General features: G+C 41.7%; 1 protein-coding gene and 1 long non-coding RNA gene across 17 annotated transcripts in view; one reads left to right on the top strand and one right to left on the bottom strand.

Annotated features, from left to right (window-relative positions):
• Positions 1–12894, bottom strand: part of LOC144667821 (uncharacterized) — a 36065-nt gene extending 23171 nt beyond the window's left edge. The window contains exons 1-2 of the long non-coding RNA XR_013573379.1: positions 12818–12894; positions 5083–5472 (exon numbers count right to left, since the gene is read on the bottom strand). This is a non-coding gene — a long non-coding RNA (uncharacterized LOC144667821). The remainder of the gene's footprint in view (positions 1–5082; positions 5473–12817) is intronic.
• Positions 1–27333, top strand: part of raraa (retinoic acid receptor, alpha a) — a 534959-nt gene that overhangs the window by 432725 nt on the left and 74901 nt on the right. For 15 of the 16 annotated variants that reach the window (XM_078529303.1, XM_078529300.1, XM_078529315.1 and 12 more), the window contains one exon: positions 22664–22812. The exons of the other annotated variant lie outside the window; for it this stretch is intronic. In XM_078529303.1, the coding sequence (XP_078385429.1) occupies positions 22664–22812 (149 nt within the window). The remainder of the gene's footprint in view (positions 1–22663; positions 22813–27333) is intronic. 16 annotated transcript variants of the gene reach the window in all.

A 27333-nucleotide genomic window follows, 5' to 3' on the forward strand; every position in this document is an offset into this window, starting at 1 on the left:
ATAGCTGCCTGGCATGCAGATTACCAGGCCATTTGTTTAGTGTGTTCTCCAGTTTTCCCATTGTCCTGCAGCAGCCCTGAAGAGTTAACATAACAAAGCTTCTTTGTGAACAAGTTCTCTGCTTTCTTTTTGAACTGTTGCGTTTAATTTGACTAACAGCAGTTGAGGTTTTATAGCCAGTCTCTGGCCCTAATTAACATGGTATTTGTTTGTCTAATTTACGTGGCTAGCACTTGCATTGTGCCTTTCTGATCTCACAGGGTGGCTGCGCTCATTCTTTCCTTCACCATTTGCATATCCTAATAATGCTCCCCACCTCTTCTGGATTACATTTCATTTTCCTTTGTAAGGTTTTATTTGCTGCTGCTCAGTCAGTTTTGCTTGAGATCTGCAAAGTGTTCTTCTAACTATTTGTTCAAAACTTGTCACCATTTTAAAAATTATTTCTCATTTATTCATAAATGATGAACCAATTGTTTTAGCTTGAGATAGTTTCTCAGTAATAGCTCAGGTTTCTCTGGCACCTCACCTCAAGACGCCATTGCAAAGTGCAAATGTCATTTTTTTTTAGAGGAAGGAGGGGGGTGGAGAAACCTGGAAACGACAGCCTTGTCAGTTTGCCATTTGTGGAGTAGTTACTGAAATTTATCATGAGGGACAGAGTGACTGAGCAAGGGTTGTTCATGAGAATCAGCATGGTTTGGTAAAGGGAAACACATTTTTAACTAATCAAGCTATTTTTTTTCAGGAAGTTACCAACATGGACGTTACTTGGCATTTGGTTGGGAGGTCAGAGGACAGTCGGTATAAAGGGAATGTTCTCTGGTTGATGAGATGTTGCAAGTGGTGTTCCTCAGGGACCATGCTGGGGCCTCAGCTTTTCACCATAAATATCAATGACTTGGATGAAGGATTAGAGAGATGTATATCCAAATTTTCAAATGACAAACTATAAGACACAAGTTGTGTAGATCAGAACAGAAAGTTACAAAGAGGCATCAACTGTAATAGAATTGCATCTCAGACATTGTGTATACAGGGTGGCCAATTCAATATCGACCATTCTGCACTATTGCCTGAGATGAATTTCTACCCCGCTAAACACTTCCGTATCAAATTTAGCAGCAAACAGCAAATCATGCATCTAGGGGACAACGAGACTTCTCTGACTCATTATCATTACTGGTGAGGCTATTTAATTGGCGACACAGTGAAATGGAGATCAGACACCCATCATTTTCATTGTGATGTTTTTGCAAAAAAATGGTGCTTTGCAACTTGCCGTCATAATATGCAAGTGTAGAAATACTGAGCCATTCAAATCTGAGCACTGTCTAATAATTGAATGTTCCAGCAAAGAGATGTCAAGAAATCTGTGTCGATTTCACTATCAATATTATCAGCGTGTAGCATTAATTATCAACTTTTAGAATGTGATGAAGTATTTATGATCCTCAGTGGCTTGCAGTGTTAGTGTGGGTGACACTAAGAGATGCAGACCAGAAGGTCACAAATTTGATTCCTAACCTCTGTCTGCTTGGCTAATCTCAATTGGGGCATAACAGTTGACCTTGTTGGAATACAGAAGGAGAGTAAAAAAAAAAATCATGTACCTGATGCTATCCCATGATCACTGATGAGAAGTGAGGATGTGGACTGTGGGCAGTCTGGAAAATCGAACTGATACGCAGTAACTTTGTGTTATCTGGCCCTCTTACCAACCAGAATTCTCCAGTAACCGGTATTCCTGACAGCTCGGTTTTTTAAAAGCCCGATCACTTTCAGTGTTCAGATAATGCATTCTTTAAAAAAAGAACTAACAATAATAATAGATTGTAAATCTGCAAAATTTGTTCTTAGATTTTACAATGAAAATATTAATTATTGGGTCAGTTTTACTGCACCTTGTTTTGTGTGGGAAGTGATGTAACTCCCCACGAACCGGCAGTTTTGATTAACTGGCAGTACACATTTCCCGAGCATGCCAGAAAGCAAAGATTTTACTGCACTATGCCACCTCGAACCAGTTCTTTTCTTCAGGAGTCTCTCCATGCAGATCAACCAGTGTCTTCTGATGTCAGATACCTTGATTAGGGCTGGCCCCAGTTATTTGGAAGTTGTCCAGGAGCTTAGTTCCAATTGCTCAAGTGGATCTTGGGGCTTCATTTTATGGAATAATCCTCAGTGGTTCAGAGGTCAGAATGCGAAGGGAGAACATCTTTTAAAAATGGGACTGCTTGACATGACTGAGCAATTCAGGCTGAGAATTCAAAGTGAGTGATTGCACAATACCACATTTTTATACATTTGTCCAGTCATGCATTAATTCTGACATGAAATCAATTATTGATGTCCCATCGCAGTGTGTTTAATATGAGACTAAGGTTTCAGATGATTTATTGATAGAATGTAATCACTCAGGTAGGAATGGAGCTGATGTACTGTAGACAGTGGAAAAGCAGAGGAACTTTAACAAATATGCTTTTCTGCCCTTTATTATTTTCCTCTGATGTAAAAATTGCACTCATCTTCCCAAGAGAAAACTTGCAAAATCAATTTGAAATTGCAGCTCAAAATGAACTTCCAAATGAAGTAATATTGGGTCACCCTTTTGACTCAGTGAGTTTATCCAGTGAGTAGCTGAGCTGTGCATACAAGTAGGGTCCCAGATTCAATTCCCAGGTTGTGCTAAATTATCTGGTCTCAGCTGGGCAGCTGTAAGGGTAACTCCAATAATAAAAAAAACTGTAAATTTTAAAGAACAGAAAATGCAGCAGTTTGGTCGGGATCTTTAAAGAGAAAGTGACACTTTGATTACATACCCCTTCATCAGAAGGGAGGGAGCAATAAGGGTGCTTAATAAGTGGACATTCAAAGAGAACAAGATTCCCTGGCTTCTAAAAAAAGTAATATATTTTGTGACTTGTAAGAGCACTGACCAGCTAATACTGTATAGGAAAAACAAGAAAGGTCCTTTGTGCTTCACACCAGGAATCTATACTGTAAGTTAATACAAGTTTTTCAACATAAGAGCAGATCTGCAACATATATCTGGGGAAATAACCAAAATATAAAGCTTGGTTTTCCTCTACTCTCCCTCCCTCTTCCAAAGGCGGATGACTTGTACTGTGATAACAATTCTTTAAGTACTCCCCACCCTCCAGCTCCGTGTCCAAGCGGCTGTAACCTGTGTCTGAGCCACTATAGACAGAGTGTCGGCAAACTCTTCGTTCACTGACGAGTCAACTTCTGCCTGCTCCTGACCCCTTTTTTCAACAGGGATTGGCTGATAGTCATCTGAGGGACCCTAGTAATTTTTATTTCCTTATCACTAGTTCAAGGGTACTCAGACCAGTTCTGGTACGATGACTGGGATTAGCTGGCTCAGTACAGATTGAGAATCAAACATAGTTTATGTGGCCCAGGACCACATGAACACAAAAGTAATGCTATTGGGGCCAGCTTTTAAAGTAGTTTTCATTAAAAATTGTATCCAGTGATATAACTTCAAAATATCAGGTCTGTCTGCCTGTCTGTTTTCCTACCCTCCTGTTTCACTGTCCTAACTTCCTTCCCCTCCAGCTCTGGCAACATGCTCTCACTTTTGCCTCAATGAAAAAATCAAAATTGCTCTTTTTTTCTGTCTTGTAGCTTCTGCCAACATAAATGAGATATTGTTGTAGTTAACATCTGTCGAGCACAGTTTAATTGGATTAAATGGGTCTGTGTCATTGGGGGCATACAGCTTTGTTTGTACTCCACTGGGCTGCCCAGGAAATGTCTTCATATAAAACAGACCTCTTTCATTTCCAAGCATGGCCTGGTAATCCTTTTGTTGGGAGGAGAGTTTAAATGTTTTTAGAAATTAAAATCAAAGTGAAACTGTACAACAGGATATTAAAGAATAAAACCAGACTTCAACACCTAGACGTTAAAATTGCAACATCCGTTTGGGCTTCCTGTATGGAAGGACTATCAAAACATCAAACTCCCTTCAGTGCCTCAGCCTTCTTGGGATCTTTTCCAGACCATTTTAATTAACCCTTTGTGCCATAAAGCTGTATAAAACATTATGGAGAAACCGCTGATGAAATCATTCTCTTTATCAGAACTGCAACTTTCCCCTGCCCTCGCTGTCAGCACTGATTTAAATTCGCCAAGAATCGTTTTTTGTCCAAATGCATTTCCCTGACAAAAGGCTCCTCCAGTTAACCACAAAGTCATTAACTGATGTCAACTGTATTGATCCGAGCAAAATGACTCCAGAATGTCACTAGCTTCATTTATTTTATAAGTTTAGCCACTACCACCTTCAATTTTCTACCTCCCACCCCCGGTACTTCTAATCTCCTCCCCACCCCCTCTTCTGAAAGCAGGTACATGCTGAGTTATGGCTCCACAGACACCAGGAAACCTAATGTTTTTTTAAAAACCTAGTTGAGTCATTTCTCGTGCTGACCAACATTGGCAAAGACAGCAGAAATTCAACCTGAGCAGTTCTGACCCTTTCCCTTCCTCAGCTGACCCCCACCATCTCCACACAACTTGAGTGGACATGCAGTCAATACTGCTCTCTCCCATCCCCGGTCTGCCATTGGGAAGATTGTCGGTGGAGGGGGAGGATTGAAGGAATGGGTCATAACTCACATTCTGCTGCTTATCAGGCTAATCTGACTGCTTTACTTTTTGTCTTGTCAATGTGAAATTTGGCTATTGAAGAAGCGATTAGAGAATAGATACAACTGAACAAAGACATTACTGCAAATTGAAGTCTCACATCCAAAAATAAATGCAATTAGTTTCATAGCAGATACAAGCTACCTTCAATCACAATATCTCACAAGGCACTGCAATAACTTGCTGCCATGTTTGCCTAATTTCTTCTGTGAGGTGGATAACTGTACGCACATCAAATTTGTGCACATTCAGTTTGTCTGAACCCATGAATATAGCTGTGGGTATAAGTGAAATCTTCTGCATGCACAATCTCTCCAAAGTTGTGTTTCACTATCAGCATGACTGGGATCTTTTCTGATGCTGCTGGCTAGTTCAGTCCAGCGATGGTCAAACCACACTACTTACATGCGCTGGTGGGTCCTGTCTACAGCCAGACCAAACTTGGCAAACTGAGCATCGCAGTCCCTGGCAGCCTTTATTTGTGTTGGCTGCTCAGTGCTGGCAGCAGGAGCAAATCCCTGGTCCCAAGGGGAGTCTTCATGACACAAATGGTACTTTGTTGCTTTGTTTACTTTGCAGAGTTGCTTCCAGTGGAATTCTTGAAGTCAGAGGTGGCAATCGCTGTAAAGTAAATGAGATATCTATATGGTTTTCAGAGTCTTCCAACGCATAAATAGATTAGTTAATCTCTTCTGTTGCTAATTGAGCTCTTATAGGATTTTTGAGCTGAATGTAGAGATTTTGGTCCCCTTAGGGAGGCAGGTGCATCTTCTAAATCTTTAACATATCTTCTACCTAAAAAGAATGAAAAAATTATCCCCATTGAATTTTTAAATGCTGAATCCACTTACTTCCATGCCTTAAGTATAATCTTCCCCCAGTTCCTGTTTGCTGAGTTAGTGCTAAAACAACCACTTGTACTGCTTTGTTTGCAAACAGCTTTCATTTTGTCTTGTTACTCTGTACTTCTAGGAGTTCACAAGCTATTTCTTATCAGCAGAAACCAGGGAAAATGTTTGTTATATTGCAAGTGGGGCACATTTTAAAACATCTTCTAAAAAAACGAATAACATGCAGAATTTATTTTCAAAATCTTGAGAGTTAATTTTGTTGCAGGCGCTCGGACAACTCGAAATTCAATCAGCTGAACCAGGTGTACAAGAGATCTGCTGATGTGACATTGGATCACTGAGGCATCAAAGTTCTGACAACTTCAGAGACCTCGCTGTCGGAACTCAGTATATCACAGAGCGACTGCCATGAGGCTGCTGAAGGCGTATGCTTGATGAGAAGAGCAGAAATGTCATTCTGCTCTGAAATTGTGCTTATTGCCATCCCTGAGGTGTTCATTAACATCTTGAGCACCTCCGGGGCTAGGTCTGAACACAATGGCTGAACTAAATGTTATTGCTATCGTATAAAAAGTATCAGCTGTGCACAGAAGATTCAAATTCTGGCCAACATTGCTATCAGCTTCCATCTACCCCCTTCTGGATACTGGAACTTCTTGTTCTTTAAAATAATGATTTAAACAAGAAGAGATGTGTTCTCTAAATGGTCCCTTTATTGTTATGATTGCCTCTGGAATTTTTCAGTCTGTTTGTATTTTGACAGGAAATTGCACAGGAAATTTAGGATTTAGCAGAGGGCTTTACACAAAATTCAGTGGAATGCTGACAGTTTTATGAAGAAATCCTATTCTAATTCTACAGTGAAGGGGACCTTGTACCAATTTGGGAGAAAGTTAAAAAGGGCAAACCAGGCATGTATTAATTCTATAATCTGAAGTGCTTAATTCTTATTCTGAATAATGTAAGAATAAGTACAAGAAAATACCTTTTGAATTTGTTCTCGTGATGTGGGTGATGCTCACAGGACCACATTTATTGCCAATAGAGCATTCAGAGCCACATAATATGCGACTAGACTCGGGTATTTGCCAGGCTGAGTAGGGCTGACAAGTGTCCTTCCCGGAAAGGCATCAGTGAAACCCCACAATAAGCCTGTAGCTTTCATGGTCATTATTTCTTGTGATAGCCTACAAAATTACCAGATTCATCAAATTCAATGGCACGTTATGGTGTGGTTTGAATTGACGACCTCTGGGTTGGTAGTCTAATGCCACAAACAATATGTTCACTCTTCCTGTTGCATTCCTGAAATGGAAAAAAATCTATGAGTCAGCTCCCAATAGTTATGCTGTTAAATCTGGTTCCTTTACCCTAGCAGCAGGCTTGTATAACCAGTTATTAAATCTGAGAGGATAAAGGATTTGGATTTAGCTAGGAGTAGGCTCACTGATTCCAGCCTTTCAGACCCCATATTGAAATGGTGTTGATGCAAATCAATGGACTGACAAGTGGCAAGTAACATTTGTGCCACACAAGTGCCAGGCAATGACTATCTCCAACAAGAGAGAATCTAACAATCGCCCCTTGACATTCAATGACATTACCATCACTGAATCCCCCACTATCAATATCCTGGCGACTACCATTGACCAGAAATTGAACTGGACCAGCCATTTAAATACTGTGGCTACAAGAGCAGGTCAGAGGCTGGGAATTCTTTGGAGAACTCACCTGCTGACTCCCCAGAGCCTGTCCAGCTTCTACAAGGCTCAAGTCAGGAGTGTGATGGAATACTTTCCACTTGCATTGGTGAGGGCAGCTCCAACAACGCTCAAAAAGCTCGACACCATCCAGGACAAAGCAGCCTGCTTGATTGGCACCCCATCCACCACCTTAAATTCTTACTCCATCCACCACTGACACTCAGCGGCAGCAATGTGTACCACCTACAAGATGCGCTGCAGCACCATTCAAACCCGCAGCCTCTACCACCTAGAAGGATAAGGGCAGCAGATGCATGAGAACACCACCACTGCGTTTCCCTCAAGCCACACACCATCCTGACTTGGAATAATATCGTGGTTCCTTCACTGTCGCTGGGTCAAAACCCTGGAACTCGCTTTCTAACAGCACTGTGGGTGTACCTACACCACAGGGACTGTAGTGGTTTAAGAAGGCGGCTCATCACCTTCTCAAGGGTAATTAGGGATGGACAATAAATGCTGGCCCAGCCAGCGATGCCCACACCCCGTAAAAGAATAAAATAAGATATCGCTTTAGTAAGCCCAATAGTAAGTTGGTTTAGGGTTATGATCAAGGTCTGAAAGTTGTTCTTGGTCAACTCTATAGCAGATTGTATTTTGTCTAGATCAGTGATATGAGTCTCCCCAAGCCCCCTCAGGCGAGAGAACCCGGATAAGTGATCTAGAAACTAAAATTGCGTGCGTGTTCAGTTAGATGGTTGTTTCATTCTGACGTGTTTATGAAATAGAGCAAGTTTTGGGTGCCCATCGGTTTCAGAAAACTTTGAGTGATTCGGCGGGCACGATGTTGCCTCGTTCCAGGGTGACCCTAGAAGTAGAAGCCAGCAGTAGAAGTTATAAGAGAGGAAGCAGTAGAAGGAATCCTCTGTGGAGATCTTACCCACCCTGGACCTATGAATGGCAGTTTTATTTTTCTCACAGGCAGGAGCAGATCCAACAGAAGGTCCCCTGATTCATCTGACCCCTGCACACCATATGGACAAAGATAAAGGCTGCTGGTGTAAAATGCAACCAAAAACCGAGGAATAACACCTTTGGGTACTGAAAAAGGATATGGAACCCACTGGTATCATGTGCAGATGTGCCAAACTGCCCATCCTGCCTGCAAAATAGAGTTGCTAAATTTAGGCTGTTTCCTATTCCAAACGGGCATGAACACCTCCAGAATTAGCATTTAACTCTGAAGTCCATTTGGAAGACTAAAAGAGATCTCAGATTCACCAAGTATTCTCAAATGCAGGTTGAAAGGTGTCCCGGTCCCTCGAGTAATGGTCCCTTGACAAAGCAACTATATTTGCCAGAGATTTCAACTTGCAAAGGGAAAGAGGTAATGCGTTGATGCATTCAATAGGAAATGAAAGGTTTCAGAAATCTCCAATATGCAACTTAAATGTACCAAACCATCCTTTGCAACAGCCAAGTCGAATATAGATGTAGCTGATTCTGTATTTGTTGTATATTTGTGTGTGAATGCTCTGATGCAAGCCAACTGTAGGATATTATCCTATCAGAAGGTGCTCTTCTATTTCACAAGACCTGCGTAAGTACTGTTGGGCTTCATTAGCGCAAGTGGCTGTAAACCAAAAATAAAGTTGGGAAGACTCCCTTTTAGCATATCTTCCACGGCTTAGCAAGTCCCAGCAGTTTTACATTTAATCTTCAGCCAGCTGTACACCACCCCCACTTGGGGAACCCTATGGCATTGGTGCAGCATGAAGGCAACTAGAGAATATTGTCAAATTTCCACTGTTGGCTGGTAGCAAGGTACTTTACACTGTAGGCTTTACTGTACCTCTGTTGCAGCCCATGTGATGATACCTCTCCCATCCTAAAGGACTTCCATATTACAATTGGGGTCCTGGGAGAGTCGTCTCCTAAACATAAACCTGCAAACTCTTGTGTGACTCTCTCTAAAATGTGCCTGCAGTCAAACTTAGACCCAGTGGAGAAATAGTTGTTAAGAGTTCTGCATATTTCACACTTTTAAGAACTCATTCTTGGGATGTGGGCTAATCTTGGCAAAGCTGGCATTTATTGCCCATTGCCCTGAGAAGATGGTGGGCCACCTTCTTGAACAGCTGTAGTTTTTTATTCTTTGCAGTTCTTCAATAAAACTGAGTGGTTTTTGTTTAACCATTTCAGAGTTAGAAGTTTAAGAGCAGAGCAGTTTAAGAGTCCACTACAGCTGGAACTGGAGTCCTATACAGACCAACATCGATAAGGACACCAGGTTTTCTTCCCTAAAGGACAATTGTGAACCAGTTGTACTTTCTATAACAGTCCAATTTTCAATGATACCAACTTTTTTATTTTCTGATTGTTTTAAAAACTGAATTGCAATCCCATTGTGCCATGGTGAGATTTGAACTTTGGATTTTTAGTCCAACCTTTAGGTCACAAGTCCAGTAACACAACCACTGTACCCCTTTCTAGGATGCATGATTTTCTCAACTGTACACAGGTAAAGTGAGGAGTAGGATATCATAGCGAGGCAAGGTTATTACTCACATCACCACTTCCGTGGTTACGTTCTAGCTGACGTTGGGAATAATCGTGTCCTGATTCAATCAGTGGTGCAAGGAGCCCAAAGAAAGTGGGCCTCTGATGTGACTGTGATCATCAGCGGTCGGGCACTTTGTGTTGAGAGTGTTTTTGATGGGAGGAGTACTACTTCTGTCAATTGCACTCGTATCATTGTACAAGCACCTTGAGCAATGAAGCTGTAACTCATATTACAATATAAACAGAACTGCTTGCATTTTGATTTTGCTGCTTTTATAGGTAAATTGAGCTCTGCTCACTGTTCTAACTGGGGCTGCTGTCCTTTCTTCCAGGAACAGAATTTGTTGATTTTACTTCTGATTGCTCATTGTAAAAATGATTTGCGGCACAAGTCGAGACGTAAAGGGCTGCTAGCAGGAGGTTACAATGTTATAGCAACTGATCCACCTGCAATTGGAATCGGAAACCAAGGGGACAGCGCTGTAGTGAAATGTCTTTGTCAATAAAGCAATAAAGCGTCTCTCTTGTTGGCTGAAAAGACGAAAAGGCGAAACCTATTCTATCTCCATCACCTTGTCATAATCCTCAATGTGTTATTCTGAATTCCTGATCCAAGTTTTCATTGTGCTACACGCTGCTCTTTTGCAATGGGGGAAACAAAAAGGGGAGTTTTTTGTCCCTGTGCTGGCAGAATGGACAGAAACACAGATTAGGATCTTGTGCATCTTTAGGCCAGTTTTGCACCTGTATGTTAATCTGCATCTTGCACATTTTGTGCGTCATGATTCATTTAATAAATGTTACCATGATACAGCCGCTTCACAGGGAGACTGGTAGCACCCAACATCCAAACTGTAGCATAAAAGACCCTGACACTATGCCCTATAGTGTAGTTGCCTCTTATGATCTGTGTTGTTCTTTTCCAACTGTAGGATTCCTTACATTCTTCAGCCTTGCAAATCCCAAGCTTGACTTCACCGAACCACTGTTTTCTCTTCAGCCTTGGTCATGTACTGACCTGTGGGCCAAGATATTTCCCTGCACACCTCAAAATTAAGAACAGCTTGTGTTAGATAGTTCTTTTAACTTGGTAAAACATCCCAAGATGCTTCACAGGAGTGTTATCAATCCAAAATTTGAGACTGAGTCACCTAACAAGATATTAGGTGCTCAAAAACTTGATCAAAAAAGCAGATTTTAAGGAATGTCTTAAAGGAGCAGAGAAGCGGAGAGATTTAAGGATGAAATTCAAGAGCTCAGGGCCTAGGCTGCTAAACGTATGAAAATTGGGGATGCACAAGAGGCCAGAATTGGAAGAGAGAAGAGTGTTGTAGGGTTAGAGGAGCGAAGCCATGGAGGGATTTGAAAACAAGGGTGAGAATTTTAAAATCGACTGGGAGCCAAAATAAGTCCATGAGAATAGGGTTGATGCATGAATGGGACTTGGTGCAAGTCAGGATACACCAAAAGGGCATCAAAAGCTGAACTGGATCCTATCCACATGCACTGAATAGTGCACAGGAGCAGGAAATTTGGCTGACTTTAATTTTTTCCCCTGCCAACTGAAAGGCACTGATGCCAATAATAGTGATCCAGCTGTCACCTTGGCTGAAATCAGCTCATGAACTTGGGACTTCTAGTGTGACTTAACAATATGTCAGATAGTGTGGCTTCATCTACTTAGCTATCAAAGGACCTGACCCAATGTATTTCTAAGTTTACCCCACAGTCAATCATTCCCTTCTAGCTCAATCCACTTTGTTAGAAAAGAGATCCAGAATTTGCAGCCCCGCTTGATGATAAATAATATCAGAATGCAGGCACAGTTGATATGTTTTTTTCCAGACACTGGTTCCCTTATCTTGTATATTCAAAAAAACATGCTGTGATAAGATGGTGGATCTGTTTCATAGCCTATTGTTAATAGTTGACAAATAGATTTTGTTGCCAGCCTGTGGCTGCTAGTGACATACTGTCAAAATAAAGAGGACAGGCTTTAAAAGTCCATTGGTATCCAGGTCTCCAAAGTCCAAAGAACCACAGGTGAGGTGTGTAAAATTTGGCCTTCAAGCTAAAAACAACTGGTGGCATGTTAGACATAGGAAACTAGGCAATTGTCATTTGGAGGTCATGTGTTCCTGTTTCAGGATTGCTGTCTGGTGACTGAGCAGCAGTGAAAAATATGCAATGTAACGCAAAAATTTGCATTTGTATAGTGCCTTCAGTGTAGACACTTTACAAAACACTAAACACACAGGAACTAACCTACGCTTCAGTTGGTGACCTATCAGGCTTGCACATGGTGAGCCCAGTGCCACTGCTGGGTTAACACTGGCAATGGGATGAGGCCCTTAAGTGGGCATTAATTGCCCACTTATGGGCCTTAATTAGTACTGAAGACTTAATCGGGTTGGAGGCAGGAAGATGTCGATCCCGATTAAATGTCCCCCGCCACCAAACCCGCCATGGTGGAGGGCAGTAAATTCTGCCCCTAGAGTCTGTTAAAAAGAGCAAAAATAAACCATGTAATCTAATTATTTGGTAGCAAGACAATACCAGGATATGCAGTCCTTATCGCTTCCACTTGTAACCTATCTGCATGTTCTTTTACTGTTCAGAGTAATGAGTTTAATTATAATAATAACTACTACAATTCTGAAAATAATTCTTCCAGCTGTTGCCACGGCAGGGAGTCCCATGACGTCACTGGTCCTTTCAAGTATGGGCTCCTGCGGCGTAGGAGGGCCTGTTTCTTAATTCTTTCACTTCTACACAGAATCTACACAGAAATTCCAGAATGTTTGGCCCACCCATTTCCTGTTAGTATTCCTCCTCCACAAGAGCAGTAGTCCTAATCCCTCAAAATTGTTCAGTTCCCAAAACCCTCCCGTCACCTGTTGTAAGGGCTTGTTCAATATGTCTCACTAAAAGGCTCAGAGGCTTGTAAGGTTGGTAACGCATAACTGTTTACATACATACAAAGCATATCCCAAACTAGGAGCTAACTTCACCAAAATGTACCACCTCAGATTGATTGCCATTGAGTTTCTTTCGCCACTCTTTACTCCATTCCACCGTCATTTCAATATCCCTTTTACAGCGTTCTCTGGTTCTCAGAATTATTTACTAGGTATTCTAATTTAGACACTGAAAAAAATTCAACACCACGCCCTCTATCCGAATTATTGATATGCGCAGTGAATTTTCGTATTGATGCTGAGAATGGTATGGGAAGATTGGAGCACAAGTGGTGGTGACTCATGGCCTCTGAGTGCTGCCCTTCCCTCTCTACATTTATCAGTCTGCAGCAGTTTCTTTTGAGGTCATTGGAGACCCAATGGAAAGCAGCCCTGTGTTTTCATTGCCTCTGATTGGTATTCCTGAGACCCAAGAAAAGGCTGATCCCAGGTGTTCTCTTCCTTTTGTACTCTGTTGTTGTCAGTGCTGGGAGTACTGGGCGACAGTCTGCTGCCAGCTTTCAAAGTTGATCTTTTTAATAAAAAAAAAACAGTTCCGCCGAAGAGATTGTACATGCAGCTGTTGTTTCATTACAGCAGTTTACACAATTCAACCCCCATGGCAGCTGGCTCTTTAATCTGCCATGGCAAATGTGCATTCAATATTTCACCGACTGCTTTCATACTCTCCATCTAGTCTGTTGTTACAGTACACAGTGACAATGCCCTGTAAAGCATGTCAATAAAACATTTTATTAGGAGCTTGAGTTATATCAGACATTGTTGGATAGGAGCCCATCTTCAGTCAAACTATTTTATTGCATTGTTTGGTTGTTTGGGATACTTTATTTCAGTTGAGGGCTTTTAGGCACAAAGACTATTTTTTCCAAAATTAATTTATTTTCTCCCTCTGTTTCTTTTACTACTACTCTAAATCCCAACAGAATTGCTGACCCCAGTGCCTGCTGTTAATACTCATTACACTGACCCAATGGTCTCTTACATAACTTTAATGTACTGGAAACTTGTTATGCACTGTAATCTGTGGAGCCGTTTTTCAGCTTCAGCATGGAGGTTGCCAGTTAATGCCAAGTTGCTGGTTAAACTCATGTACTTGCAACCCTGATTTTAGCACAGGTATAGCTCATCCTGCTGACTCACGATAGAAGAGCAAGAAGACTGGAAAATTTTATCTTGCTAGGATAATGTATACCATGCCGCAATGCCTTAATAGAAGAAGAAAGACCTTGCATTTATGTAGCACCATTCATGACCTTGGGATGTCTCAAAGCGCTTTACAACCAGTGAAAGACTTTTGATGAATAGCCGCTTTTAATATGGTCAAAAGATGGCACTGATGCGTGGGAGGGAGATTTGGGAGCAAGCAGGGGAGTGTAGAGGTGTGTGAGAGCCGGGTGGGGGGGGAATTTGGAGAACAGACAGCAATGTTATTTTTCACCTATCGTTTTGGAGGCTTTGTTGGGGGCAGCAATTGTGCTTCACAGCTGATTTCATTAGGCCACGTCCACCAGACCAAGGCAAGGAAAAAAGCATGCACACACATGTCAAGGGGCCTCAGAGCCAATCCTAGGACTGTCCCATCTGAGTCTCCACTTCATGGTTACTGTTGCTGCCACGATGGAGGGTCAGGTCGCGACTCGAGTTGCCTGTTGTGTGACTCCACTTTGTGCCCACGGTTTGGGAATCCCTGTGTTAAGTACGTACTTACCTCCTGACCATCACGTTATGATACTCATTACTCAAACTCGCTTGCCTGTAATATCTGAATGCACATTCCAGATCTCTATACTTTCCTCCAGAACGTACAAACACTTCAGTGCAGTTTAATGCGTTTTTTCTTTTCCATTTGATTCCACATTCTCTTTACAACCACAAGCATTAAGGAACACTGTGAATTATTATTCTTTAAAATATCCTCCCATTAATGGGCTAAAGGTTACTTTTTAATTGATGCCAATGCATTACTGCAGTATGAATTGGTTGTGGACTTCTAGTGGCATAGGAGTACGCCTTTTGGCCTCTCAAACCTGTTCCACCGTTCACGGAAGCTGTGGTTGATTTGTGCCCTAGCTCCATATGCCCACATTTGTCCCATATCACTTAATGCCTTTGGTTAAGAAAAATAACCAGAATTCTGGCAAACTCCCCTCAATATTTCTTTGCTTTTCCCACATTTCTCTCCACCTTTGCTAAGAGATCAAACTCCCTGGGGTACGGTTCCACAACTGCTTGTAGAGCCCTGCTACTTCACCCAAGTGGCCATTTTGCACATAGGAATTTTGGGAGTGAGTCCCTTTAGCCTATTCGACTGTGAGCACGTCACATCTGAGCCTTATCCTGTGCTCACCTCATGCCTTAGTATGTGTACGTCAGTGCCGGGATCTCCACATCATGATCACCAGTGAGAATTCTGGTGATTCCATTCTCCTTTCCTAACCCAAGGTAGGTGGGACCATTTGAAGCATCCCTACAGTCGCCTCAGTTAAGATCAGTATGGGCCAGAGATTAATCCTGGGAGTTACTAGTCTGTAAATTCACTACCACATAGGTAGTGCGCTTACTGAGATATTGGGTTAGCTTAACACTCCTATGTTATCTCCAGCCTTCATTTCTAATTCTGCCACTTTTGAGTCTTTGGGTGAATTCCTGCACCTTCCAACTTGCCCACTAAATGAGACATCAAGCAGAAACTGATGGAAGGACGAATTGATACCACATCCTCTCACGCACATTTTGACAATCACTTAGAGAGTATCATTGGTGGTTGGCAGGCCGATATCCCACACTGTCTTGGCTGTTAGAGGAAAAATGTACAGTGCAAGTCACCTGCCTGGAATAATTGGAAATGGGAGAAAGAAACATTAACATTCAGTGCTGTTTGAGAAACCTAAATATTTCTGACTGAGAACACTTATTTATAATGTGCATGCTCCTACAAAATTTATTCTCAAAGTCAGTAAGGGATTGATGAAAGTGCAGATTTTCCCTGCTGGTTTTGTGCTTGTGTATATTTTTTACTGATGCATGCTTTCCAGCGTTCTACACTGATAAACATTTGGAAAAGAACACTGCAGGCTCTGCCCTGAGTTCATTACCGCCCTTCCCTCATCTGTTACACACTGATATTTACCAGACATCGCGCACAAGTCACGTAGCTCTTAATCCCTACGGGAAGACTACAGCAGCTGGAGCCAAAATCCTACTAACAAATTTAGACCGATTATTTACGCCTGACCTGTATCTTCACTAAGTGAACAGGCATTTCTCCTGGGATAACTTCTCAAAGAGCATATTCGAAAATTTGACAGTAATGCAATAGCATTGAACCAGTAGTAAACTAATAGATGGATTTCTTGATGTCACGTGCTCCAAGGTCATAGGTACCTTTTCCATATTTGCTGTCAATGCAACATAGGATGTCAGCGAAACAGTGCCAAAATATGAAGAACAACATTTTTTTCCCATTTTCTCCAGCATGGTTGAGTGCATCTGATGTGGCTTTTTCCAGTAATAACTTTCTGAAGAAAATGCTTTAGTAGCAGTTATATTTTTAAAACCTACATTTGTTTTCCAATTTTCTCCACTTTTTCACTGCCTCTGTCCTCAGGTGCCTCACTCATTATCGGGCCCCGAGAATGATAGTCAGGCAGCCATTTGACTGTTAAAAGCATCACAGCTAAACCTGCCCTCACCTATTCACTGCACATGGGCACTTGTAGTGCAGTTTACTGGATTGCGATCATTAGTGGCAATCTGGCTAATTTTATTCTCCTCCCTTGCCAGCCTGGGCCAGTTGGAAATGTTTGCTAAGAACACGGTTGGATTGTGAAAGACCTATTCCATTTATGCACATTGTTGCGTTTTAGTATGTTGGCAAAAAGTGTGGCTGCAGAGTGTATCTTTGCGCTACACAAGATAGTTATTTCTATTGTAATACAAATGAAAAGCCTGTGGGTTAGATGAGGTATTAATTGGGCACACATGAAATCATCGCAACATTCCCTCACTGCTATTTGAACATGTTATTGCACATTCCTTTTGTGTCCTAAGAATGCTGGACCTCAGTTACACTGTAAACAATGTGTTTGGCTGCACTTGATTATGTTGCGCATGTTAAAGTTAAATGATGTCATTGGACCAGCCTGTGCTTGCAGGTCTGATGCAAAACATGCGTGAGTGATAATTCTACTATAAGCAGGACTGTTTAAAATTTAACCAGGGATCATTACCATTTGGGGAGGTGAGAAACATTGAAACTAGGAGCAGGAGTAGGCCATTTGGCCCTTTGAGCCTGCTCCGCCATTGAATATGATCATGGCTGATCCTCTGTCTCAACGCCATGTTCCTGCTTTCTCTCCATGGGGTCTGGGGAGAACTCAATATCACAGCATTGTACAATACAAATATCGTGTTCATGGTGCAAACCCATTCTTGGATGATGTAAGGTGGAAAGTTAGGTCGATAATTTTCAGTGAGAATAATCAAAGTAAACTGAAGACATGTAACTAGATAGTCTTTGACTACATTGCAGTCTAATAATTGAATTATTGCATCAGGAAACATCTCAATTTTCTGGAGGAATGGTAAAGCCTGTCGGAGTAAAGTAACATGTCTGAAATTTATTTCAAATTATATATTGCAACCACAGACTCTTTGCCAATTTTCATCCATGCCCCCCTCCCCCTTTGTCTTATCTTCTGTCCTGTTCTCTCCAAAGGCAATTACTCCTTGTTGAATTACAATTCCATGGCACGATCCAATATTCATGTGTGAACCTTTACAAGAACATATATATAAACATAGGAATTAGGAGCAGAAGTAGGCCATTCGGCCCCTTAAGCCTGCTCCACTATTCAACAAGATCATGCGCTGATTTGATTGTGGCCTCAACGCCACGTTCCCGCCTACCCCCGACACCCTTAGATTCTTGGCTAACAAGGGAGTCAATCTACCTCTGCCTTAAAATTGAAGTCTCACTAAGTTATTTTACTTTGGTGGAGGAGGAGTGGTAAATCTGACCTTGTCCCCACCTGATAACCACCAATGTACACTTCCATATAGTGTCAATGGATAGCAGGTAGCCTAGCTGATTTCTCCCTTCTTGACTAAGATGCACTGGGGGTATTTGCAGCACCTAGCTGAGTTTGACCACTCAGCACAGATCAGGGTTCAAACCTCGGACATTTCTGATGGCTTTGCTGAATAAAATCATTGAGCCATCAAGGAGCCCATGTTCTGGATTTTCAAATGCCTGAGCCAACAACCTTCACTATCCTGATATGTGAGGGATAAGCTCCATTAGTCAAATGCAGTGCAGTCACACTCCCGTGGAGTTCAGTGCATGATAAGTAGCAAAATTTATAACATACTGTGCTGTTGAGATTTATTTTCCCAAGAATCATTTTGCAAAAAATAAGATGTGAAAGAACTTGAAAGTCAAAGCAGATAGTGATCAACCTTCAGTTGGTGAATTATTTTCCATTTCTGTTTATTTGTTCTTTGTTTATAGTCTGAGTTTCTGAAGCTGTTGCCTGCAGAAACTTGCATGTCCTACGGGCTTCTTTACTCTGGTAGATCACTTCCGTTTTGGTATTTTTGCCAGTATTTAAAAAAGAAAGCAGCTAAAAATATAAAAACAGGGGTGACCTACTTCAGCTGACCTGAGCAAGGATTTGTCCAGTATTCATTAAACCCATAATTTATTTTTGTGCTTTTTTTGTCAATTCACAGCTGACTATTTATGGAGTGATAGTCTTGGCTCAAGTGGAGGGTAAATGCTGGCATGACTTGGTTGGACCAAATGGCCCATTTCTGTGCTGTATATTATGTGTAGTTGCAGCCCTCAGGATTTTATAACTTTGTAAATGTTTTAACATAGAGAAGCACCAAGCCATACATGCCAGGTTTTGATATCTGAGCAGCGCTGAGTTATTTGATCCAGGTTGGTTCAGCTTTGGGGTGCTGCTTCAGGTGCTCCTGGAGAAGGAAGGTTGAAAATCAGCCATGCTCCTGATCACCGTCTAATGATCCCTGCTGGAAAACGTTCGGTGAAAGCAAGGCCAGTGTTGTCTGTTACACTCTCCAAATGGGTGAATAGCCTGCTGAAACTCACTGCCTAGGCTTGCAGAAGATTAGACATAGAGGCAACATAACAGCAGACACAGGAAGCAAGTACACTTGAAGTCAGAATAAGCAATTATTGAAAGAAGAGTAGTTTCAAACCAAGACTGGATCTATATGTTCAACCTCACTAGATTGGTTCCTGGGGTGAGGGGGTTTGTTCTACAATGAGAGGCTGAGTAAATTGGGTCTATATACTCTGGAGTTTAGAAGAATTAGAGGTGATCTCTTTGAAATATACAAAATTCTGAAGGGGCTTGATAGGGTAGACACTGAGAGGGTGTCCCCCTTAGCTGGGGGATCTAGAACAGGGGGAAGCAGTCTCTGGATAAGGGGCCGATCATTTAGGACTGAGATGAGGAGAAATTTCTTCACTCAAAGCGTTGTGAATCTTTGGAATTCTCTTGCCCAGATAGTTATGGATGCTCCATTATTGAATATGTTTAAGGCTGATATAAACAGGATTTTGGTTTCTCGAAATCAAGGGATATGGGAAGTGGACGGGAAAGTGGCATTGAAGCTGAAGATCAGATTTTGGTCCAATCCTGCTGCTGTATCTTACGTTCTTAATCTTCAGTGCATTGAAATTAATTGGGATTTAAGTTGGAGCTTGGCGTGTGAGTGTGGCTTTCTTTAGAATTTGTAAATTAGTTTATTGCAGGTGCCAGCTGGTTTTCATAGCAGTTCTGTGTAATATCGGGGATTCCAGATTCAAACAGGACAGGTGAAAGCAAACTGTGAGTAACAAACTGCTGAACTTTTATCTTTGTCAATGATGACTACGCCGTGCCTCTTTGGTGCTCAAGGTTACAGTATCCAATGGGCATTGATGGGCCCTTCTTTCGCATAAAGAAAGAAAGAGCTTGTTTTATATTGTGGCTTTCATGATTTCAGATGTCCAAAAGCGCTTCAAAGCCAATGAAGTACTTTTGAAGTGTGATTTGTGTTTTTAATGTAGGGAAACGCAGAAGTCAGTTCGCACAGAGCGAGGTCCCACCAACAGTGGTGAGATAAATAATCTGTGCTAAGGGGCTGCTGATTGCAGAATGAAGTTGACCAGGACACCAGAAAAATGCCCCCTGCGCTCCTTCAAAATGAGCCATGGGATATTTTACCTCCGCTTGAGAAGACAGAAGTCAGTTTAATGTCTCAACCTGAAAGATGGCACTTGCGATAATGCAATACTTCCACTAGCCTTAGCTCAGTACTGTGCCGAGTATCAGTATAGATTAGGTGTAGAAGGTGCTGGAGTGGGCACGAAATCATGACTTTCTAACTCTGAGGTGTGAGTACTGCCAGTGATCGGGGTATGACAATTGTTTGTGCCAGGCAGGGAATTATTTTAGCTTGTGGTTTGAAGCAAATTTGCAAGCGTGCTCTTTGTGTACAGGTTCACAATTTCACTACAAGTAGTAAATGGAGAAAATGTTCCCCTAGTTATTTCACTTGGTGTTTCTCTTCAGTTGTCAAATCTTAGTACAGCAGGAATATTTGGTGGATGATCCAGTTGCTGCAGTATTTCCCATCAGTGTTTTGTTCTCAGATTCAAAGCCACAGGACTGCAGCCCAGCTTGGTGAATGCCACCCGGTGTGTTTTTTATCTAACATTTCTTCCCCCGTTGTCAGTAAGGTTTAAGAAGAAGTGTAATAACAGTTTTTCCATCCCTCCCACAGTAATTTTGAATGTCTAGATCTTGCTATGATTCTGTAGCTTGCCAACAGCTGTAAAGACTATAATCAAGGAATTGAGGCAGGGATTTTGAAGTGGTTATGTTGACTAATAACTAGAAATGAAAGCCGCTAAGTGTTAATCGGATCCTATGCTTCAGACTTTTACCAACTTATACAAAGCTGCCTTATACTGTATACTTCCTTTTGTCAGTTTGTACTGTTCAGCATTTGACCCCTGGGCTCCAGACCTAAGAAAGCATTCCTTTAAAAAGGATATTCCCATTTGGTAGATTAGCTTGGAAGGTTGCAGAGATAGATAAAGTTGCAGGGAGGAGGAGTAGCAAGGCCATGGAGAGATTCAAAAAGTAGAATGTGAATTTTAAATTTGAGATATTGGTGGACAAGGAGCCAATGTAAGTCAGTACTTCCCAGGTTCAACCTTCTCCCCATTTCCGAATAGGGATGTAACTCGCTGGTTCTCTGGCACCACTCCATATGCAAGGAGGACTAAAAGATGGTGGCCAGAGACCTCCACTATTTCCACCCTTACATCATTCAGAGCAGGAGATGGGTATTATGGTCATGATAGAGTGTGGAGGGGCCCCATGCAAGATAGTAGAGAAACTAGAGAAAGGTATAAGTTAACTTTGCAGGTTGAGTCGGTAGTTAGGAAGGCAAATGCAATGTTGGCATTTATTTCGAGAGGATTAGAATATAAAAGCAGGGATGTGCTGCTGAGGCTTTATAAGGCTCTGGTCAGACCACATTTAGAATATTGTGAGCAATTTTGGGCCCTGTATCTGAGGAAGGATGTGCTGGCCCTGGAGAGGGTCCAGAGGAGGTTCATGAGAATGATCCCAGGAATGAAAGACTTAACATATGAGGAACGTTTGAGGACTCTGGGTCTATACTCAATGGAGTTTAGAAGGATGAGGGGGGATCGAGTTGAAACTTACAGAATACTGAAAGGCCTGGATAGAGTGGACGTGGGGAAGATGTTTCCATTAGTAGGAGAGACTAGGACCCGAGGGCACAGCCTCAGAGTAAAGGGACGACCTTTTAGAACAGAGATGAGGAGAAACTTCTTTAGCCAGAGAATGGTGAGTAGTGACAAAGAAGTTGATGAGCCTTCATTATCTAGCACTTGTTGTTGGAGGTGAGGGTGGAGGGAAAAGGGGAGCGAGGTTTAAGGAGACTATTGATGGTGGAGAAGAGAAGCCAGGAGTCATCTTTACATTCCTGGATGATCCCGGAGTAGTGAACATTTTTTTGTCAGAGGGGATCAGGTCTTGGTAGCCCATGATTTGGTCCACCCAGATCTATTAATGAATGCCTAAACCAGTTGTGCACTATATACATTCAAGTCTGTGCCCTTGGACTTAAGGTAGTGAAGATAGGGGCCTTACTAGGGGAACAGCCATGGAGGGGGAGGGTTAGGAAACAAAGGCATAGGCAAACAAGTGATTGAGTAGATTAACAGCTGCTGAAGTATCCTGGTGAACTTTGATAGAATTATATCATAATCTTACTGATAGCACTTAAGGTTTTATTGTTCTACTGATTAATAGAAGAAAGTAAAAAATATCTGGCAACACAAAAAAATTAAGGTATATTGAAAATAAATGCAAGTGTAATCATTTTTTTCTGTTGCACAAGGCAGGATAAAATTGAAAAGATGCACTAAATATCATTAGACTGTAGAAATCATGGTAACTTGATGGCCCACATACTGCACTTCATGTTGGGTATGCATACATTTTGTTAACGTTTTCACGATGGAAATCAAATGAGGATTGGAGAAACAACGTTAATCTGCATTCTCCAACCCACTCTCCCTTTAAATCTAATTCCCTGCAAAGAATAGGATTTACTGGATGATGTCAATTCAATGGCTAATGATCAGCTTCCACTTCCCATCATACTGTATAATACTTTGCCAAAACGACACATTATCTAAATATGCCCTCTGACTGTTTCAAGTTCCTCTTTCCTATAATTGTTGTAGTTTGTGTGACTTGAGTGCAGTGGAAACGTTAAATGTTGTTGAATTCCTTTTAAATTTAAATTCAGGCTGTTATTTTTCTTTTATTTTGTATTTCAGCCATTGAAACACAGAGCACTAGCTCAGAGGAGATTGTGCCCAGTCCACCTTCCCCACCCCCTCCTCCACGCGTATACAAACCCTGCTTCGTCTGCCAAGACAAGTCATCAGGTTACCACTATGGAGTCAGCGCTTGCGAAGGATGCAAGGTACGAGATAAGACCTGAGATATTTTCACTTTGCTATGCCAGATTCAGGAGAGTGGTGCAATAGTGCCCTCCTGTTGCTGTTCTTCACTGTTTATTTTTTCATCCAGTGTCAGTATCCACTAGTCAGAACGGGTGCTGGTGAATCAGTGGGAGTACCTGAGCCCACAAATAAAGTGGGTCCCTGTCACCATGGGAACAAGGGCAGTTGACCTACATCACAGAATTGTTACAGTGCAGAAGGGGCCATTTACATTAACAGATGGCAGGAAAAGGGATGTTTGCGATCAGCTGCATTCTTACATCACAGAAGTCTTTAGGGAGCATAATTAACACTTCCAAAAACATTTGCTTTGTGCTGATATTCCAAAATACACATACCTGACACAAACTTAAAAAAATTAATTTTCCCATTATATTGGGAATAATTATCCATTATTGTGAAGGGAATCTCACCCATACCCAATCGCAAGTCCCCAGATTTTGGTTTTAAATGTATGCCCCAGTGCGCCCCCCCCCTCCCCGCCCACTTACCTATATCACTTGCCTGACATTGAATCACAGTCTGGCATCAGTATTGTAAAACTCATATATGATCACTGAATTTCTTTCTTTGGAGCCTTTTACTTGCAATTTGTCTTATTTTCACTACAGTTAAAGAGTTACACGACATTGTCACTGTTTGACAATCCAGGCACAAGAATAAACTGAGACAACTAGGGAAAAATATCATAGAGGTCACCCTTGTACCAGCCATGTAGTGCTGTCACATCAGTTACAGTAAAGAAAACAGTTTATGAAAAATGGATACCAGTTTTGGGGTGGAGTGTGGGGAGAGGACTTGGATTAAGTTACCTGCAACCCTACATCCTAAAGACTAATTTTACCCTCACCATATTTCTGCACTTAATTCTGCTCTTCTGAAGGCACTTCACCAACCATGCCCCCATCCTGAAATCCATTGTAATTTAGGTCAGACAGGTGACCGCATTTCAAATTGAACCATTATTGGTCACTGAAAAAATATTACATAGGAACACTTGGTCAGTGCGTGCCAAGTAATTATGAGACTCATACTTGTATATGTTACAAATACTATTATGAGATCTACTATGGAAATGGCACCTAACTTTTTCAGTACAGCTCATCACCACATGGCTGTTACAAGAATGACCTGTGTGATATTTTTCCCTGGCTAGCTCTGTGTCTTACACTCCTACTTGGGAGTCGGAAGGTTATGGGTTCAAACCACGCTTGCAAATTGGGCAGATAACATATGCTGAACTCTGGCGTATTAATAAGGGCGTGCAGCACTGTTGGAGAGCCAATCCTTAAGATGAGATGTATACCTTGTCTGACTGTTCAGGTGGGCATTCAAGATTAGATGGTGCCATTCAAAGACAACAAGGGTGGTGTTCTGGTCAACATTCTTTCCTCAACCAAAAATAGATTAGCTGATCATTTGCTGTTTGTGGGATCTTGCTGTGTGCAAAATGATTGCCATATTTACCTACATGGCAACAGTAACTACACCTCAAAAAGCTATTAATTGTATGTGAAGTGCTTTAGGATTAATGTGGTAAGGCACAATATAATCCAAGCTCTTTCATTTATTCTCTGTTGTAACATTTGACAGAAAACATGTTTTTCTCAAGAAGTGAGTAAGTTCATGGGTCTTTCAGACTCATTCACTATGCTTTTTACTCCCCTTCCTTTGAGACAATGGATTAATGTAACCGTACCCCTGTCACATGCAAGGTGAATGATTAAAATAAAAGAAACTCCTTCAACTAGAGACGTAGAAAAGAAGCCCCTTTTTATTTGGCCATAATAGGACTGTTTGATGGATTTCCACAACTGCAGCAACATGTTTTGTTGAATGAAAGAAGAGTAAAAATTAAGATTCTTTTCAATGACTTAATCTCTTGTCACATTTATGGAGCTGAAAGGGAGACATTCCTTTGGCTTATGGAGTCTTTCAGCAATTTTCTTTGGGGCAGAATCGGCTTTGAGCTGCCATTGGCGGATTTACAAACAGTGATAGTTCTTGGCAAACACCTTAACAACACTGTGGTTCAAGTGGAGGAGTAAAAACTTCATTTAAACATTAAATACACTGTTGATGGCACTTTGAATTTTTGATTTGAATGGTGCCAAGTAATGCAATTACTTGAGATTGAGGTGGGGACAGAAGTGTTGACTGTAGGAGGTTTAAGTAACAAGAATGTTAGGAAGTTATTTGCAGTTTCCTAAGTAACTGGACATGACTGTGTAGTCTAATTTATCTGTGTTTCTCCTCTGGCGCAGTTCTCTGACAACTCTGCCAAAATGCTTTTTAGTAAAAGTCATGTTAGAGTCTTTTGTCTGTGGAACAAGTTTATGCTTTTAACAATCAAAAGTGTTTTGATATGTCAAACTGTTCAACTTGTACATTTTCATACATTCAAGTGTTAACTGTAAACTTTATGTTCTTAATTGCTTTATAGTGTAATTTATGCCAAAGTGCCAGTGTTAAGAATATAATGGGTTTATTTTTTCATTTATTGCGTTGCAGTTGATTAGCTATATTTGGCAGGTTTGAGTTCCTTCAATGGTTAACGAAGATCCTAGCTTCAATCACTGATGCTGAATTAATTAACTTGTGTTGGCCTCAGCTGGGTTGGATGTAGGGTACTTAATTTTCCCCTGCATTTGAGAGAGGAAAATAGTCAGTGTTTCCACCCCTGACCACTATCCAGGGACCTCAAGCTCCTATCGTTGACCTCCTTCCTATTTCTCATCTACACTCTGCCCATCGGTAGCTTAATCTGAAAATATATCGGGTTCCACGTGTACACTGTTACCCAGCATTACCTCCCCACCACTCATAACACCTCTGCTGCCTCTGGGTTGTCAGACTGCTTGTCCAACATCTGACATTGGCAAACTTGAAGTTGTTGTCTTCCCACCCACCACAAACTTTATTTCCTAGCCACTGATTCTGTCCCCTGGTCACTATCTCAGTCTGAATTGGACTGTTTGCAACTGCTGCATTTTATTTGACTCGTAGCTGAGCTTCCAACCCCATATCCTCTCCGATCACAAAGAATGCTTGCCTATTGACAATTCTGTAACATCGCCTGTCATCTGCCCCTACCTCAGCCCATCTGCTGTCTAAACTCTCATCCATTCTTTTGTTATCCCCAGACTCAACAATTCCAGTGCTCTCCTCACTGACCTCTCATCGTCCCCTCTCCATAAGCTTGTGCTTCTCCAAAATTCTGATGCTCATCCATTATCCCTGTTCTCACTGAATCTACACTGTACTCCTGGTCCATTTCCTTGATTTAAAACATTCCAAACATTTGATATAAGTAACATTTTCTCAACTGTTAAATGATCAATTGTACTTAATTAGCCCCATGTGATAAATCTTAGTTTGTTTTAAGTTATTAGTAAACAGGCGAAGTTGTTTGCATTACCCTGTGCTATTGTCCAGTTATAAAGTGGCAATTTCCTACTGTCTGATCACCTTGTTATAGATCAAAATTATTTTCCCTCTTCGGTTTGTCCTCAAGGCATTGACCTTCATCAGGTGCAGTTCCTCGGGTGCCAGGTACTTATGAGTACCTTGCCTTTGTCTGAGTTTCAATGTGAAGAATGTGTACAGTGACTCTAAGCAGTGAGAGTAGCTCACCACCTGACTCCCCAAAGCCTGTTCACCATCTACAAGACACAGGTCAGGAGTGTGATGGAATACTCTCCACTTGCCTGGATGAGTGCAGCTCCAGTAACACTCAAGAAGCTTTCAGGACAAGGCAGCTTGCTTCAATGGCACCCCATCCACAAACATTCACTCCCTCCACCACTGATGAACAACGGCAGCAGTGTGTGCCATCTACCAAGAGGCACTGCAGGAACTCACCAAGCCTCCTTAGACAGCACCTTCCACACCCCACGACCACTACCATCCAGAAGGACAAGGGCAGCAGACACATGGGAACACCACCACCTGGAAGTTCTCCTCCAAGCCACTCACCATCCTGACTTGAAAATATATCGCTGTTCCTTCACCGCCACTGGGTCAAAATCCTGCAACTCCCTCCCTAACAGCAGTGTGGATATATCTACACCACATGGACTTCAGCCGTTCAAGAAGGCAGCTCACCACCACCTTCTCAAGGGCAATTAGGGATGGGGAATCAATGCTGGCCTAGCCAGCGACGCCACATCCCATGAATGAATAAAAAAAATTCCAGCAAGGTGGCTTACAACCTTTTTGAGAATTCTTAGTTCATAGGTGTTGTGCATCTACTGTTGCCAAAGTGCACAGCAATAGTAAGATGCACACCTGCTATCACCTACATGTGCGGAATCCTCAGCCAGAACACCAGGAAGAATACCAAATAGAAACCAGATGCTTATTTGCAAGGTGAATCAACTCATACGCATCATTGTGACTACATTAATTGAAGCTTTGACAAAGGCATGGGGCAGGCATCTTCCAGACTCCTATGGAGTGCAAGTTCAAAAAAACTCACTTTG

This window comes from Cetorhinus maximus, chromosome 25 (genome assembly GCF_964194155.1).
Source record: "Cetorhinus maximus chromosome 25, sCetMax3.hap1.1, whole genome shotgun sequence".
NCBI classification, from domain to species: domain Eukaryota; kingdom Metazoa; phylum Chordata; class Chondrichthyes; order Lamniformes; family Cetorhinidae; genus Cetorhinus; species Cetorhinus maximus.